This window comes from Choloepus didactylus, chromosome 18 (genome assembly GCF_015220235.1).
Source record: "Choloepus didactylus isolate mChoDid1 chromosome 18, mChoDid1.pri, whole genome shotgun sequence".
NCBI classification, from domain to species: domain Eukaryota; kingdom Metazoa; phylum Chordata; class Mammalia; order Pilosa; family Megalonychidae; genus Choloepus; species Choloepus didactylus.
This window is the reverse complement of record NC_051324.1, coordinates 56,612,617-56,628,966: the sequence shown is the minus strand read 5'-3', so window position 1 is coordinate 56,628,966 and position 16,350 is coordinate 56,612,617. Positions and strand designations below refer to the sequence as shown.

At 37.7% G+C, this 16,350-nt stretch overlaps 1 protein-coding gene across 3 annotated transcripts in view; it reads left to right on the top strand.

Annotated features, from left to right (window-relative positions):
- The first annotated feature begins 44 nt into the window (after positions 1 to 44).
- The window catches only part of DDX42 (DEAD-box helicase 42), a 43,020-nt gene continuing 26,714 nt past the window's right edge, over positions 45 to 16,350 (top strand). The window contains exons 1-3 of one of the 3 annotated variants that reach the window (XM_037810775.1): positions 45 to 488; positions 9,612 to 9,848; positions 11,898 to 12,048. In XM_037810775.1, the coding sequence (XP_037666703.1) occupies positions 9,628 to 9,848; positions 11,898 to 12,048 (372 nt within the window). In that variant the 5' untranslated portion in view covers positions 45 to 488; positions 9,612 to 9,627. Of the gene's footprint in view, positions 489 to 9,611; positions 9,849 to 11,897; positions 12,049 to 16,350 lie in introns of those variants that run through there. The other 2 variants (XM_037810774.1, XM_037810776.1) reach the window with 2 other exon arrangements.

Here is a 16,350-nt window from a genome sequence, read left to right as displayed (position 1 = left end):
AAAGGTGCCCAATGCTCCTTGGGACCACGTGGCCAGAGGCACGCGGAAAAATGCTGTCCAAGTCGCATTTGCAAAGGACCAGGCTTTAGGGATCGACGACATACTAATTTAAACGTGGTTCCCGCCCAAGTGACCTTTTCCCTCCCAGAACGCTTTCTAGGTGGGCCATGAACATTCCTCACACAGCAGTATTTTCCCATTAGCGTGTTTGAGGAGTCCGGGAGGCACAGAGGCATTTTAAAGTCGGGAGCCGCCAACGCTTCCGCCACCTGAACCTTCAGGCTCCGCCCTTCGGCCCGCGCTCCCCTCACCGCGCATGTCAGGTTTGCGTTCCCCGCCCCCCCTCAGCAACGGGCCGAGCGGCGGCGGCGAAGGGGGAGGAGAGGGAGGAGCGCGGCGGGACTGGTCTCGGACCGCGCGTACTCACGGCGGTGGGATTTTCTCCGCGTCGGCGGCAGTAGGAGCTGCCGCTGCAGCTATAGAAGCAGGTTTGTACAAGGGGAGGGCTGGATGCGGGGCCGCCAGCCCTTGTGGGCACTGGAGGCAACCGTGGGGCCTAGCGAGGGCTGGGGAACCACGGCCTTGCTTAACAAAGAGTCGGCGGAGCCCCACGGCACCTGCGACCCTGGAGGGATGGGTGTGCGAGGCTGAGGCCTCAAGGGGTCGTTCCGAGCCAAATCACCCAGCGACCCCTCCCATGGCTCCCGCTTCTCTCGCAACTCTCAAGGAGGCCCAGTTGGCTGCTTTCCGGAGGCGTTGCCCGCCAGGCTAGGGAAGGGCTCCGAGGCAGGGATAGCCACGGGGAGGATTTTAACCAAAGTAGGCAGCAGTTGGGAGATGCAAAGCTCCGAATTCGGGGGACCCCAAAAGCAAAAGTTGCCAAATCGGAAGACTGTAGAAGACTTAGTGGGTGATCTTTGTGCAGCCCGAGATGGTAATGAGCGTCACACAAACTTTTCTGCGGGCCTGCTTGAGATCATAGCTGATATGAGAAAATAATTTATATGGAGTCGCAAGCATACGCACCAATAATAGAAGGAAAAGCTATGGTACTAGTCGAAAGTTTGGGGGATCATAACCCCTTATCAACTTGGTGAAGCATTTCCCCATCTGCTCCCCACACCTCTAGGCTGACAGTCGTTTTCCTTTAGCTTTCTTGTGTATGCTTTGTTGTAAATGATTTGTTTCCCTTAGCTGTCCTTTCCCCATATACACAGCCGAGGCTCGTGAAAGGCGGGAACTATGTCCTAATTCATTTTAACTTTCCAGAGCCAAGCCCAGTTCTGGCATATAGGAGGTAAGCAATAAGTGTTTCATAAAAAAAATAATTTTTAGACTTTCAGCAGTGAAAAATCATGCTTTGTTTTCCTGTATCTAGAAGGGATATTATATAGCTTAAACTGTAATTCATTCATATAAGAAATATTTTTATTGGTGTCTACTGTGTGCCTGTTCCCTTGCACTGTTCTAGGTGCCAGGGGTGGGTCTGTAACCAACCACTGCCCTCATGAAACTTAATTTTTAGACGGTAAAAGAGATAATAATCAAGTAAACACATCATACTGTATGTTAGAAGATGATTAGTGCCTTAGAAAAAAAATAATTGTTCTAAGAAATTAAGAAAAGGAAGATGAGGAGGTATTGTTGTGATTTGATGTAGGGTGGTCAGGGAAGTCCTCATAGGCGAGCTGATATTTGAGTAAAGACTAGAAGGAGGTGAGGGAGTGAGCCGTGTGGATATCTGGGGAAAGGAACTTTCCAGGCACACAAAACAGCAAATGCAAAAGCCTTCAAAAGGACAATATCTGGCCTGTTGGAAGAACAGTAAGGAGGCCAGTGTGCCTGAGCACTGGGAGCAAAGGAGGGAGTAGTTGGAGATAAGGTTAGGGAATAAGGGGGAGAGGGGCAGAACAATCAGGGACTTTTTGGCTATTGTGAGGATTTCACCTTTACTCTGAGATGGGAAACTGGAGAGTTGTAAGCAGAGGAGTGATAAGATCACATACATTGGGATAATTTAGTGTAAATTATAGCACTGCAGTTTTTTATATTTAAGTTTTTATCACATTGCTATAATCAGCTCTTAGTTTCTTTAAGCTAACAGAAAGGGAAGGGTAGCTTTTAAAACAATAATAGCCCAGCAATTACTTATATTTGGCCTTAAAAGAATGTGATAAAATTCTTGGATTTTATATAGATTTTCATTTAAGAACTGATAGGTATATAAATCTTCTCAATGCAGGTTGTTAGGTAGACTAAATGCTATCACCTGTCACTAGAAGAACTCTTTCTCTCACCCCCAAAAACATAAGTGATAAAGTAGTATGTTTTATCTAGTTAGTTGTTTATGGCCCACTATTTTTTTCCCCTTTTTTTAAAAATTCAGTTTTATTGAGGTGTATTCAACCATACAGTCATCCATGCTGTACAGTCAGCTGTTCACAGTACCATCATATAGTTGTGCCTTCATCACCCCAATCCATTTTTGAACATTTTCTTTACACCGGAAAGAATAAAAATAAGAATAAAAAACAAAAGTGAAAAAGAACACCCAAGTCATTTCCCCATCCCACCCCAATCTTCATTTGGTCCCTGTCCCCATTTTTCTACTCATCCATCCTTACACTGGGTAAAGGGAGAGTGATCATAAGGTTTTCACCATCACACTGTCACCCCTTGTAAGCTACATAATTATACGATCGTCTTCAAAAGTCAAGGCCACTGGGTTGGAGTTTGATCATTTCAGGTATTTACTTCTAGCTATTCCAAATCACTGAAACCTAGAAAGGGATATCTGTATAGTACATAAGAATGCCCACCGGAGTGACCTCTCAACTTCATTTGAAATCTCTCAGCCATTGAAACTTTATTTTGTTTCATTCCACTTTCCCCTTTTGGTCAAGAAGATGTTCTCAATCCCACGATGTATGGCCCCCTATTTTTAAAGTCATTTGGATCATATCTTATTTTCCACCATAGTCCAAAACACAAACTCTAGCCAAATTGTCTTCTTTATATATTGCATATTTATTCTCACTTCCTGGCTTTTGCTAGCTCTACCCTTCTTTCCTAGAATGCTTCTGCCTTTGTACTTTTTTACCCAACTTGCACCTTTCTGTGCTTATCCAGGGTCCTAACTCTCTTATGAAGAAGCCCACCCCCACTTGTGCAGTTCATAGTGAGCCCTGGTATCTTCAGGACAGTAAAGTATGGAATCCTGGAGTTGAAAGAGAGCTGAGAGATCAAGCTTGCTATTCTCCATTTTATCCATAGAGAAGCTGATTCTTGGAGAAATAATAACAGTGGTAAATAATGGCAGGTATCACATATTGAGCACTTACTATGTATCAGGCTCTGTTCTAAGTACATTTTTGTGTATTAACTCAGTTTTTCATTCTAACTCCATGAAACAGGTGAAATTGTCATCTTACAGATGAGGAAACTGAGATGCAGAGAAGTTAGTGGTAGAACTAGGGCTTGAATAATAAGCCTGGCTCCATGGTCTGTGCTACTAAACTAATTTGTTATGATTTTTTTTACAAAATCAGCATTTTTAGTGTCTAGAACCATACCAAGTGGTACTTGATTTTATGTTATCTTTAATTTTTCTCAGCCAAACTGTGAATCTCCTTAGGTTTTCTGTATATTAAATAAACTTGAATAATAAGTATCTACTCTGGAAAATACACCATGGGAGATAAAAAATGAATGTCTTCACCTATGAAACCTATGATAATGGAGTTGGAAAGATCGAACAAGAACACAAATGGTTATAATTTTTTTTCTAATTTTATTTTGAAATAAATTCAGACTTACAGGAACAGTTGCAAAAGCAATACGAACCCCATACACAGAACTCCAGCATACCCTGACCCCCCCTCCTGATACCCCGATCCACCAGCTTTAACATCCTGTCACACCACCATTTCTTTCTTTCCCTCCCTCCCTCCGTCCCTATCTATCATCTATCATCTATTGCTCTGTCTTCTGAACATATGAGAGCAAGCTGCACACATCCTTGAACGAACAATATAATTCACATATACATTTCCCGTGAACAAGAACATTCTTTTATGCAGTCCCATTAAGCGCAGCTAAGAAGTTCAAGAAATTCAACATTGATACAAAGCTTACATTCTTTATTTCCTTTTCTTTTTTTCCTTATGTCCCAACTGTGTCCGTTTGAGCCTCCTCTCCTCCATCCTCAGATCCCATCCAGGATCATCCTTGGCATTTAATTGTCATCTATTTAGATTTTTTTTTTTTTCCTCAATTGTGGAAACATATATACAGCCTAAATCTTCCCATTCAGCCCCCTCCCTAACATTCCATTAGTGGGATTAATCACATTTAGAATGTTGCAATGCTGTCACCTTCCCACCATCACAAATGGTTATAATTTTAAACGTGAGGTGTTTTTAAGACTGGAAAGGGAGTTTGAGGAGGGAGACACCACTTCTCTCTAGGGGACTCATGTTCATGTGATAGTTCTAGGAGTTGGTATTTGTGTTGGGCTTTGAAGAAAGGGTAGAACTTTGGCAGATAGAGTGAAAGATTTGGTAGAGAGGAAATCCCAAGTGGAGGACACAGCATGCACCAAAGCGCTTGGTGTTCTTGGAAGACTGCATGCATGTGTGAAAACTTTGGGAGATATAAATGGAAAAATAGCTTGTTGCTATAATGGAGGGTCTAATGCCAGCCTGATTACTGTGGAGAGTTATTGAAGGGAGTGCATTAGGAAGATTCAGGGCCAGGATCAGGAAGAACCTGGGGGAACAGAGTTTTCATGGAGTATGTGAATGCCCTTTAGTGTGACTTTTGTCATCTACTCTAGAGACCTACTCTTCCAGAGAAGGTCAGACTTCATTTTCTCTCTTCACTGTTTATTTCTGATTCATTATTATTTCGCCATTTTATTCTTTACCACAGAGTCACTTCTCAAAGATCATGGAATATTTGCTGATTGTAGGTACAGGCTCTAAATGCTTATCACCATGATCTACATGTCCAGTAGCACAGACATTCTTGGAATAGTGGAGTTGGAAGGTATTGCATGTAGTATTCATTTTGCATCTTGCTGAGTCTGAAAGCTGTTAAGCTCTCACCTGCCAGGGTCACACTGCCTGCCTGTTCATGGCGGATGTCAGATTTTTAAAACCAAGTGTTTAATTTGCTTCTTTTGTAATTTGAGCTCTTGATTATTTAGTAGGACTGACTAATTTATCAACATCTGTCCTCATCCTTTTCTCCTCTCCAGTCTTGGGGAAGAGTTGTTTACTCATCTTGTTACAAAAAGTTTTGATCCTGTCTCCTTGGTTCTCTTCAAAGACTTCGTCCTTATGATTATCATCCTACATCTTCAATTTTTCTATTGGCTTTTTCTCTTTAGCATATAAACATGTTTATAGTTCTTCCTTAAAAATCAAAATTCTTCTAGTCATTGCCCCTTCCTATCACTGGTAAATGGCATAGAAAGTAATCTATACCCTTCACCCAGTCCCTCACCTTTTGCTACTTACTTACCAGTCACTCCTCAACCCTGCAGTGTAGTGTCTGCCTCTATTACTCTGTTGAAACTGTTTTCAGGGATGACTCCTGGTTGCATGTCCACCAGAGGCTTTTTAGTTCTTATCTTACCTGACTTCTCTTTAGTTTTTAACATTGGACGTTTCTTTCTGCCTGTAAAACTTCTCTATTGTCATCTGTTACTAAATTCCTGTTACATTCTCCTTCCTTCCCTCCTTCCCTCCCTGTCTCCCTCTCTCTCTCTCTCTTTCTTCCCCCCTCCCCCCTTCCTTTCTCAAGTTCCCACGTGGGTTTGTTTTCTTCTGCCCATTCCTAAATGCTGACATATCCCTTCTCTCTGCTAGCGTATCTACATCAGTAACCTCAAATGCCTTATATCAAATCTAGAGCTTCATACCAGATCCCTTTCTGCCCTCATATCCTACTTGACATCTCTCCTTCGCCAATCCACGGGTACACAGCTCATCTCACATTCTTTCCTCTTTCCAAACCTGGTACTTTTAGGTTTCCATCTCTGTTAATGATCCCCTCTTTTCTCCTTTCTCACAGCCACATTTTCAGCTCAGGATCTTGTCACTTCACATCTGTGTTTATAATAACCTCCTAACTACTTTCTTTGCCTCTGGCTTTTCCTACTCTCTCATACTTCTGAAACATGTCCCATTCTTGCTTAAAATTAATGATTCCTTTTAGCTGTATAGTTTTGTATGGTGTGTTGTTAGTATAGCATACCAAGCTGTTCATCTGGGCCCTGCCTATCTTTCTAGACATGTGTCCTACAACTAATTCTCCCTATGTCCTACTGAACTTCAGATGTACTGAATTTTTTCCATTTCTCTGATGGTGGTAGTACTTACTGTTGTTCTCTTATTGTAAAATGCCCTCCTCCAATACTTCTTCCCTGGGCTAATGCCTCTTCAGATTTCAAAACTTAGCACTAGTGTCATCTCCAGGAAAACTTCTTGCCCACTCTGCCTGGGTCAGGTTTCCCTCTCCTGAGCCACTGTACTTTGTGCAGTACCTCTGTAAGAACATATGTTATTTTTTAACTGGGGGCTCAGACTACACTGTGAACTCCTTGAGGGACTGTCTCTTCCCTGTGTAAATGCCAGCACCTAATATACTAGCCCACCTTCTTCAGCAGGTTTTCCATAAATGTTGAAAGTTTTCCTGCTAAGAGATTGTTCATGGGATTCTTAAAATCCACCTGAACCTAAATGTCTTTCCACCATACTTCCATTGCCTGCCTTCTGACTTCAGTGGCTCATTTATTAGCTTCTCATTATATGTATGTATATGATATATACTAGGAAAAATGAGGTTAAAATTTAGAATCCATCATTTTTCTTGCTTAGGAGCTACTCTTGTAAAGGAAGGCTTACAAAATTGTTAAAAAACATTACCAGATGCTAAAGTTTTTTTTGCTTATAAATATTCTTACTAAACCTCATCTCACTAGAATTATATTGATTCCCCCTTTAAGATTCCTAAAGAAGATAGGAGATGGCCTTAATTAAGTTCAAGTAAACTAGTACATATTAATTGAGTACTTACCTTAGCCACACTCACTGCTATGGAAGGTCCGAGATGAGTAAAGACGGTCCCTGTTTGGAGCATTCAGTCTAAAGATTGAGAGAGAGACACAGCATAACTTAGATCTAATACTAAGCAGACTGAACTGAGTGGTGTGTAATAGCAGCTCAAACTTGCATACAAAGAAGAAAGTAAAAATCAAGTAATTACTAACATTTTCCAACTCTCTCTGTATGTAACACATGATTTTACATAACTTGGATCATACTAGCCACCTTATTTTAGACCTTTCTTATTTTACTCAATGCATAATGGGCAGTTTTCCATTAAAAAGTAGTAATTAAAAATTTTAAAACTTACAATGCATATTCCTTTTCACTAAGCAGTTGTATTTTTTTAAAATTCCATTTTATTGAGATATAGTCACATATCGTACAATCAGCTGTTCACAATACCATCATATAGTTGTGCATTCATCACCCCAGTCTATTTTTTTAACATTTTCCTTATATCAGAAAAGGTGAAAATAGGAATAAAAAATGAAAGTAAAAAAGAACACCCATATCATCCTCCCCCACCCTATTTTTCATTGAGTGTTTGTCCCCATTTTTCTACTCATCCATCCATACACTGGATAAAGAGAGTGTGATCCACAAGGCTTTCACAGTCATACTGTCACCCCTAAAATTGTGTTTTTTTAAATAAACTTTTTACTTTGAAATAATTTCAAACTTACAGGACAGTTGCAGAAATAATACAAAACCCATAGAGAGAACTTCAACATATCTCTCATTCAGGTACCCCGATTAACCAACTTTTAATATCTTGTCACATTTGCCATATTCTAACTATCCATCTATCTTTCTGTCAATCTGTTATCTAAACATTTGAGAATAGGTTGTATACGTGTTGCTCCTTGAACATATACTTCTATGTTCTTTCCCTGAGAACAAGGATATTCACTTATGAAACCATCTTGAGTACAGTTAGCAAGATCAGAGCATTTAACATTGATATAAAGCTTATAGTCCATATTCCAATTTTTTCACATGTCCCAATAATATCCTTTTTGGCCTTTTCTCTTCCCTTGTTAGATACGGTTCAGAACCATGTATTGCATTTGGTTGTTAATGTCTCTTTAGTCTCTCTCTCTCTCTCTTTTTTTAAATTGGGGGAACGTATGTGCAACATGAACTTTCCCACTCAAACCACTCCCAAGTATACAGCTCAGTGGCAATTACATTTTAAAAATTGATTTCTAAAGAAATAATTAAGAGTATGCATAAATTTCCAGTTATAATGATGTTTCACAAAATTATCATACAGTAGTGGAGAAATATATTTATTGACTTGGAAAGATGTTAATAGTGTATCATTAGGTAAAGAAATCAGTTCACTAAAACAATATGTGCAATTATGGTTTCAGTTTTGTTTTAAAATTTTATATATATATACATATGTGCATAGAAAAAGTAGCAAGAGTTATCGGCAGAATTACATACCCGGGAGAGGAAATTTCAGGTAGTTTTTAGTTTTGTTCTTTTTGTTTTTTTGAGTTTTCTGCTTTTCTACAAAACTTAGGTACCTTGTGTCATTAAAAAAAATGTGTTTTAGACAAGACAAATAAGATTATAAGGCATTGTTTGTAAACTGATTTTATAAATACTCAAGAAATCATTATCTTGTAAACCTTATCTATAGGCTAACAATACTTTAGGCAACATATTAATGAATTATTATTTCTTCCTGGCTAATGTAGTACTGAGCAGTTGCTCAAATGCATGGGACATAAGTACCCTTCAAAGACAGATAACTGGTCTTATCTTTCTAAGTTTTGATTCTTTGATTTTTCTAGATACCATTATAAGATGACTCTCAGATTTGGAACAGTCTTCCTGATAGCACCTCACTACCTGTTTTAACAAGCATTACATTATATTATAATTGTTTTTTGTTGTCTGTTTCCTGGCTAGACTCTTAAGTTCCTTGAGGATAAAAATTAAGATAAAGGTATTTTTATCTTGGTATCTTCAGTTGCCTAACGCTCTTGCCTAGCAGATTCACAATAAATATTTGCTGCCTTATGAGTATTTTTATCAGCTTAATAAGATGTTCATTAGAAATGAAATACTTTGAGGTAGATGATCTCAAATATTGTGTTATTGTTTGGTTTGAGATCCCACTAAAATGAATAAAAATTTCTTTAGTGTTTTAGAAAATGTAATTGGTTAAGGTTAGCATAGTGCATATCCGAAATACAAAGTTATAGTTTTAATTGAGAAGCAAAATTGAAAATAAAATTGTAGGTAGACCCCATCACATTCTCCTTCCCCTCCCAGGGTGACCATTACCACAAATTTGGTGTGTATTTTTCTAATACATTTTTATTCTTTACAGACATACATATCTGTGAATAGTATATATTTGTGCTTCATTCTTTTTAATTATAAATAAATGGTATCATACAATAAAAAAAATACAGGTAGAGGTCAGAAGAGGGATATTTACTTCATAAGTTTCAATTTATATTAATGTTATCTTGATCCTAATAGATCAATCACTGACACCATGAACTGGAATAAAGGTGGCCCTGGCACTAAGAGAGGATTTGGTTTTGGAGGTTTTGCCATTAGTGCTGGAAAGAAGGAGGAACCAAAACTCCCACAGCAGTCCCACAGTGCCTTTGGGGCAACCAGTTCTTCTTCGGGATTTGGAAAGTCGGCTCCACCGCAGCTCCCTTCTTTCTACAAAATTGGGTCTAAACGGGCCAACTTTGATGAAGAAAATGCGTAAGTTCCTTCCTGGTAATTTAGCAAAGGTTGGGCTTTGAATATTCATTCCATCAGAAGAAACTGAGGCAGAGAAACCGTTTGTTTCCCAAGTAATACTGTCACTTCTTAAATTAGTTATCTCACTAAATTGTTTTGTTCCTAGTTAGTTAACTTGTCAATTTATTTTACTCGTTTGTAAAGTGTGTAATACTTGTGTGCTTTGACAACGTATAAATAAGTGATTTGCAAACACAGGCAATTGCCAGAACACAGTTTGCCTCAACACCTAAGTCCTTAAAGCTAGTATGCTATAACATCTTACAACAGTGAGTAGAAAAATCTACTTAGATCTTTGCCCACAGATCTTAGGAAACATTTACCAATTCTGTTTTTTAACTTGCTTGTCTAATAAGCAGATGGTTATAATAAGCTGGGGGTTAAAAGTTTGAACTCCAATTTCTAAAGATTATAATTTCTCCTTTGCCTGAGGCTAAAGAAATCTCTTTTTGTTATTTCCAACCCAGTTGTGACACTGCCTAAGAGTTTTTTGTTTGTTTTTGTTTTTTGTTTTTTTAATGAAGATTCTTAAGAGGGAGTTTTTAGATTTTTTTACAGTACACAGCATTTTAGAAAGCTGATGTGTTACTCTGAATCAACTACAGAAATAGGTGTTTGAAATCTGGCATAGTCAAGAATCATTATTCTAGAGAGCAGTTTACCAATTCAGGGTACATTGGGCAGTTCGAAAAATTAGTTAAATGAAACCTACAGAGTGTGCGTTAGTGTGTATGCACATACACATATGCAAATGTATGACAGTTGTAGGTGCTTTTAATATAATTCCTGTGAAGACTTGAAATACTTTAACATTTTAAACTGCAGTTGCTATGTGTGTAAACTAATATTTAGTTGATTACTATTTTATTTAATTTTGAGATAAGGTCTAAGGTTTGTCTGTTTTGTTTTGTTTGATTTATAAAGAGCTGTATGACATCCTTTTCTGGGATGTTTGGTAGAGGGATGCTGATGCTTTCTTCAGGCTTTGAAGTTGTCCTTTACGAATACTTAAGTATATGTGATGAATGATTTTGCATTGAGCTTTTATTTTTTTAAGTCTTATAGTTTTCTGTAAGTCCTTAGAAAATAGCCCAAAATTTCTGAAGGAAGTCTGCAGCCTTATGAAAATTCCTTTGAAATTTGTTTAAGGCTTATAAAGTATAAACTATGTTTTTAATATTTCATATACAAGTCTCATTTTTTGCTATAGCACAGCCTCTTATATATGCTGAATACTATCTATTCAACAATGAAATACTAAATTTGTACTGAAAGCTCATCCCTTTTAAAAGAACTGGGAATGTGATTTGAATAAACACTATTGAAATAAAGAATTTGTTATGACTGGTTTTTTGCAATCCTGGAATTTTGTATATATTAAGTAATACTTGATAATTAGGTCTTTAACTGTCATAGTTTTCTAGCTCCTAAAACAAATACCATATATTGGGTTGACTTAACAAAAGGAATTTATTGGTTCATAGTTGAAGCAAGGAAAAGTCCAAAATTGAGGTGTCAGCAAGGTGATGTTTTCTCCTCAAAGATTGGCTTTCTTGGGCTGGCTACTGGTGATCCTTGGGTAGTTGTCTTTTCTGTCATGGCAATGCACATAAAGGTGTCTTCGCTGTCTTCCATGTTTTGTTGACTTCCAGGTTCTTTTCCTGTTGTTTTCCCCTGTGGCCTCCTCTATAAGGCCCCTAGTAATAGGCCATATCTTAACTAAAATAACGTCTTCAAAAGGTCCTATTACAGTGGGTAATAGGACCTTTTGAAAATGTTATTTTACCATGGGTTCATACCCACAGGAATGGATTAAGATTAAAAACCTATTTTTCTGGAATACATAGCTCTAAGCCATCACATTAGCCAAAGCCTGGAGGTCTCTATTTTGACCTGTATGTGTTAACTTAATCATGATATGTCTTCCTATTAAGAGATTTTTCTTTAAATGAAAGATTCACCAACGCAAGACTAAGCACTGTTTTTGCCAATCTGCATTTTAATTTTCAGATATTTTGAAGATGAAGAAGAAGACTCTAGCAATGTTGATTTACCTTACATTCCTGCTGAAAACTCACCTACCCGCCAGCAATTCCATTCTAGGCCCGCAGATTCTGACAGTGATGATGATCCCTTGGAGGCATTCATGGCTGAAGTGGAGGCAAGTGAAAACTCTTTAATTGTTTCATTAAAATATTCAGCAATTGGAAATAGATAAATTTAACCTAGTATCTCAATCCTAGTTCAGAATTTGTTTTCTGGTCATTTTATTTGAGAATTTTGTTCTAGTATTCTACATTTTCTTAAATCTACTTCACCTTTCCCTGCAGTATTTTCAGAGAAGACTGGTGGCTATAAATTTGAACTATAACCCTTGTACATAGAAGTTTAAGCTTTGTGTGTATGTGTGTGTGTATTCTGTTTAAGAACAGTATCTAACAATATATATTAATATGTGTTATTGGCAGTATATATTAAGAACAGTATATAAAATACCATTCTTAGTATATTCTTGAATGAACATTATCTCATTCAATCTAGCATTAATTGAGTGATTTGTGTAAGGCAGTTAAACTTACATATTCTGTATTCTGTACTTTTAAATATTTATTATCAGCATCATCATCTTTCAGTTTTTACAGTGTCTATAACCTCTCTGCAGAAATTGAAACTTATGACCTATATCCTTCTCGAAACTCTTCTCATTCTAACTTCATGATGTTGACTTTTCCTTTTCTGCCTTTTAAAATATTTATTTATTCATAATTTACTTTTCCTTCTTTTCAGAAGAAATAATTTACTTTTTATTATGGAAAATTTGAAACACCTACAGAAGTAAAATAATAAAATGAATCCCTATGTACCTGTCACACAACTTTATCAGCTAATGACACTTTGGCCAAACTAGTGTTATCTAACTTCTTCCACCCCTAGTTCTTTTTTGGGTTATTTTGAAGCAAATCCCAGACATGTCATCCATCAGTACTTCTGTATATATCTCTTTAAGAAAACTTTCAGAAAACATAAAGACAATTTCATTGTTTCATCTAGAAAAAAAATCCTTAAATATCCATCTGACTGTTACCTGTCATTCTTCTTGTCATCTTCTTCCAGTTTCACAAACATGGAGATTCCCCTACAGTTCTATATATTTGCTATCTTCACTCTTTACGCATTCCTTAATGCATAAATATTTGTGATTGTTATTTCCTCTTGGTGGATTGTCCCTTTTATTAATATATAATGTCCTTCTTTGTCTCTTATAACATTTTTGCATTTAAAAGTCTATTTTGTCTGATGTTAGTATAGCTACTGCAGCTCTTTTTTTTGTTTTTGTTTTTGTTTTTGTTATTGTTTGTGTGAAGTATTTTTTTCCAGCCTTTCACTTTCAACCTATTTGTATACTTCGGTCTAAGGTGACTCTTGTAGACAGCATATAGCTAGATCATATATTTTTATCCTTTCTGCCAATCTGTCTTTTGATTGGGGAGTATAATCCATTAACATTCAATGTTATTACTGTAAAGGCAGTATTTATTTCAACAGTTTTGTCCTTTGACTTTTATATGTCATGTCTTATTTTTGTCTCCCTTTTTACCCTTTTAGTTACCCTTACTGATAATCTTCATGTCTGTACTTCATTTCTACACTCCAAGCCTCTATCTAATGTCTTTTCAGCCTTCAGAACTCCCGTTAGTATTTTTAGTGGGGAAGGTCTCTTGTTAATGAACTCTCTCAGCTTCTGTTTATCTGTGAATATTTTAAATTCTCCTTCATGTTTGAAGGGCAGTTTTGCCAGATAAAGAATTCTTGGCTGGCAGTTTTTCTCTTTCAGTATTTTAAATATATCATACCACTGCCTTCTCGCCTCCATGGTTTCTGATGAGAAATTGGCACTTAGTCTTACTGGCTTATTGTATGTGAAAGATTGCTTTTCTCTTGCTGCTTTGAGAATTCTCTTTATCTTTGGCAGTTAACAGTCTGATTAATATATGTCTTGGAGTAGGTGTATTTGAATTCATTCTGTTTGAAGTATGCTGAACTTCTTGGACATGCATGGTTATGTCTTTTAGTTAGGAAATTTATGTCCATTATTTCCTTAAATATTCTTTCTGCCCCTTTTCCCTGCTCTTCTCCTTCTGGGACATCTACAGTGTATATGTGTGTGCACTTAATGCTATCAATTCAGTTCCCTGAGAACCTGCCAAATTTTTTCATTCTTTTTTCCATGTCTTCTTCTGTCTGTAAGATTTCAGATGTCCTGTGTTCCAGGTCACTGATCTTTCTTCTGCCTGTTCAAATCTGCTGTTGTATGCCTCTAGTGTATTTTTATTCTCATCTATTCTGCCTTTCATTCCCATAAGTTCTATTTTTCTTTGCATGCTTTCAAATTCTTTATGCTCACCCAGTGTTTTCTTAATATCCTTTATCTCTTTAGCCATATTTTCCTTCATCTCCTTGAATTGATTTAGATTTGTTTGAACATTTTTGATTAATTGTTCCAAGTTCTGTATCTCCTCTGACTTTTTAATTTGTTCTTTTGAGCAATATCTTCCAGTTTCTTAGTGTGGCTTTTAATTTTTTACTAATATCTGGGCATCTGATTATCTTGATACAGTTATTTGAAGGTCAGTTTTTCTCTCATCTAGAGTTTTGTTATAGATTGGGTTTGTGTTGAGGCTCTTCTTTAACACTTGGTTGGTCAGTATTTCCTAGCCAAAACAGGCCCAGGGACCTAATGCAGGGGGCGCAGACCAGTTCTAAAGGGCTTTGGGGAAAGGGTCAGAAAAGATGCCAAAAAGCTTCTTTTCAGCTCCCCAAGGCTGCGTGTTTCTGGTCTGCGAACAAATGGCACTTTTCAGCAACCCATTCCCCATAGCCCTCTGACAGGTTATTTTTAGCCTTCTGTCAGCTCTGCCTCTGATGCAGGTCGAAACAATGGCACAGTGGCACCTGTCCAAGACAGGCTAAAACAACAGGACCCAGTCGTCTAAATTTGCTGGCCAATAGATGGATCAGTACTGGGCCATGCCCCGCTCTGTTCTTGGGAAGGAAGACTTCCACGGCCCTCCCAGTCTATAGCAGCCCACTAGGCAGGGACTGGGCTGACCTGTAGCTGCTTCCTTTGAGGGTGAGGGATGGACATCAGGAGCTGCAGCCCAGTGAGTTACTCACAGTTCTTGACCGCAGTTTCTCAGGCTTTTCTTCCTACTCTTCCCTCCATGCTGCACAGTACTCCCCTGGTCTCCAGAAGCCCAGAACACTTGCTTCTTTGGATGGTTTCTGCCTGTCCACTAAGCTGTTTTTGGAAGAGGCATGAGCCCTGTAGCTCCCTAGTCTGCCATCTTTCCGGAAGTCTCAGTCTTTGGTATCTTTTTGACATACAGTTTCAAAAGGGCCTTTGCTGATTTTATGACACAGAGATTGGATGTCATCTGATCTTGAAGAGAGTTTTGTTGTCAAAATGTTGCATTAATCCCTGATCTTAGATGTAAACTTTTCTAGAAGATGTAAAGTTTTCTAGTGTTTGAACTAGAATGAAGATTGTTTTAGCCAGTGTTTGAAAAGATTTATGTAGGCTTAAAAAAATCTGTTCTCTTAAGTGTTTGCGACTTGTTTTTTTCTATCACATTGCTTATGACATCTTTAATTTAGTTAGTCTTAAGTATGTGTAATATTCTGTTTCATTCCCTTGAAAAGTAGGTAGTTTGTATGTAATATTCTTTTTTAAAATAATTCCTCTTTATCGAGAATATTTGATTAGATAGAACACCTAACCATGCCAGGTTGTATATAATGGCATTTTTCTTAGTCAAAGTAGCCGTAAGAACTCATGCTGCTCTATGATAAGAAAGTTGTGCAGAATACATGTAACCTTGAGAAACTCACTTAATTCTTCTGGCCTTGATTTTTCAACACGTATAAAACAAAGGAGTATTTTAAGTTAGCAGTTGTCAATTTGCTGTGTATAAGAATTGCCTGTGGAAAACATAAAAATTGCATGCAATTTTTAAATGCTCTGTCTCCTTTTTATTAGCCTTACTGATACTTCTGATGTAAATGGGGTTTTTTTGTTTGCTTGCTTGCTTCATTTTATCTCTTTTTCTATCTGAAGTCTTCCTCAGTAAAATTTAATCTTTGAATAAGGGTATCACACAATAAAGGAAGGTGGAGAACAGAATAATTCTATCTGATCTCGTAACTAAAATAATTACCATTTTGTAGGAAATATTAAGCACACCAGATAATTAAAACATACATCTTATGTGGGGACAGTAGCTTCTGGTGTGTCAGAATCGCTTTTGAGATTAATTTGCTGGTGGTTCTGCACGTGGCGGTGGTACATGGATGACTGGCGGTAGCTTCTCTGGCAAAGGGAGTATACGTAGGGCTTCTCTCTGGTGTGGATTCTCTCATGAGCCTGCAGGTTGGCTTCATGGCTGAAGGACTTTTCACACGTGCT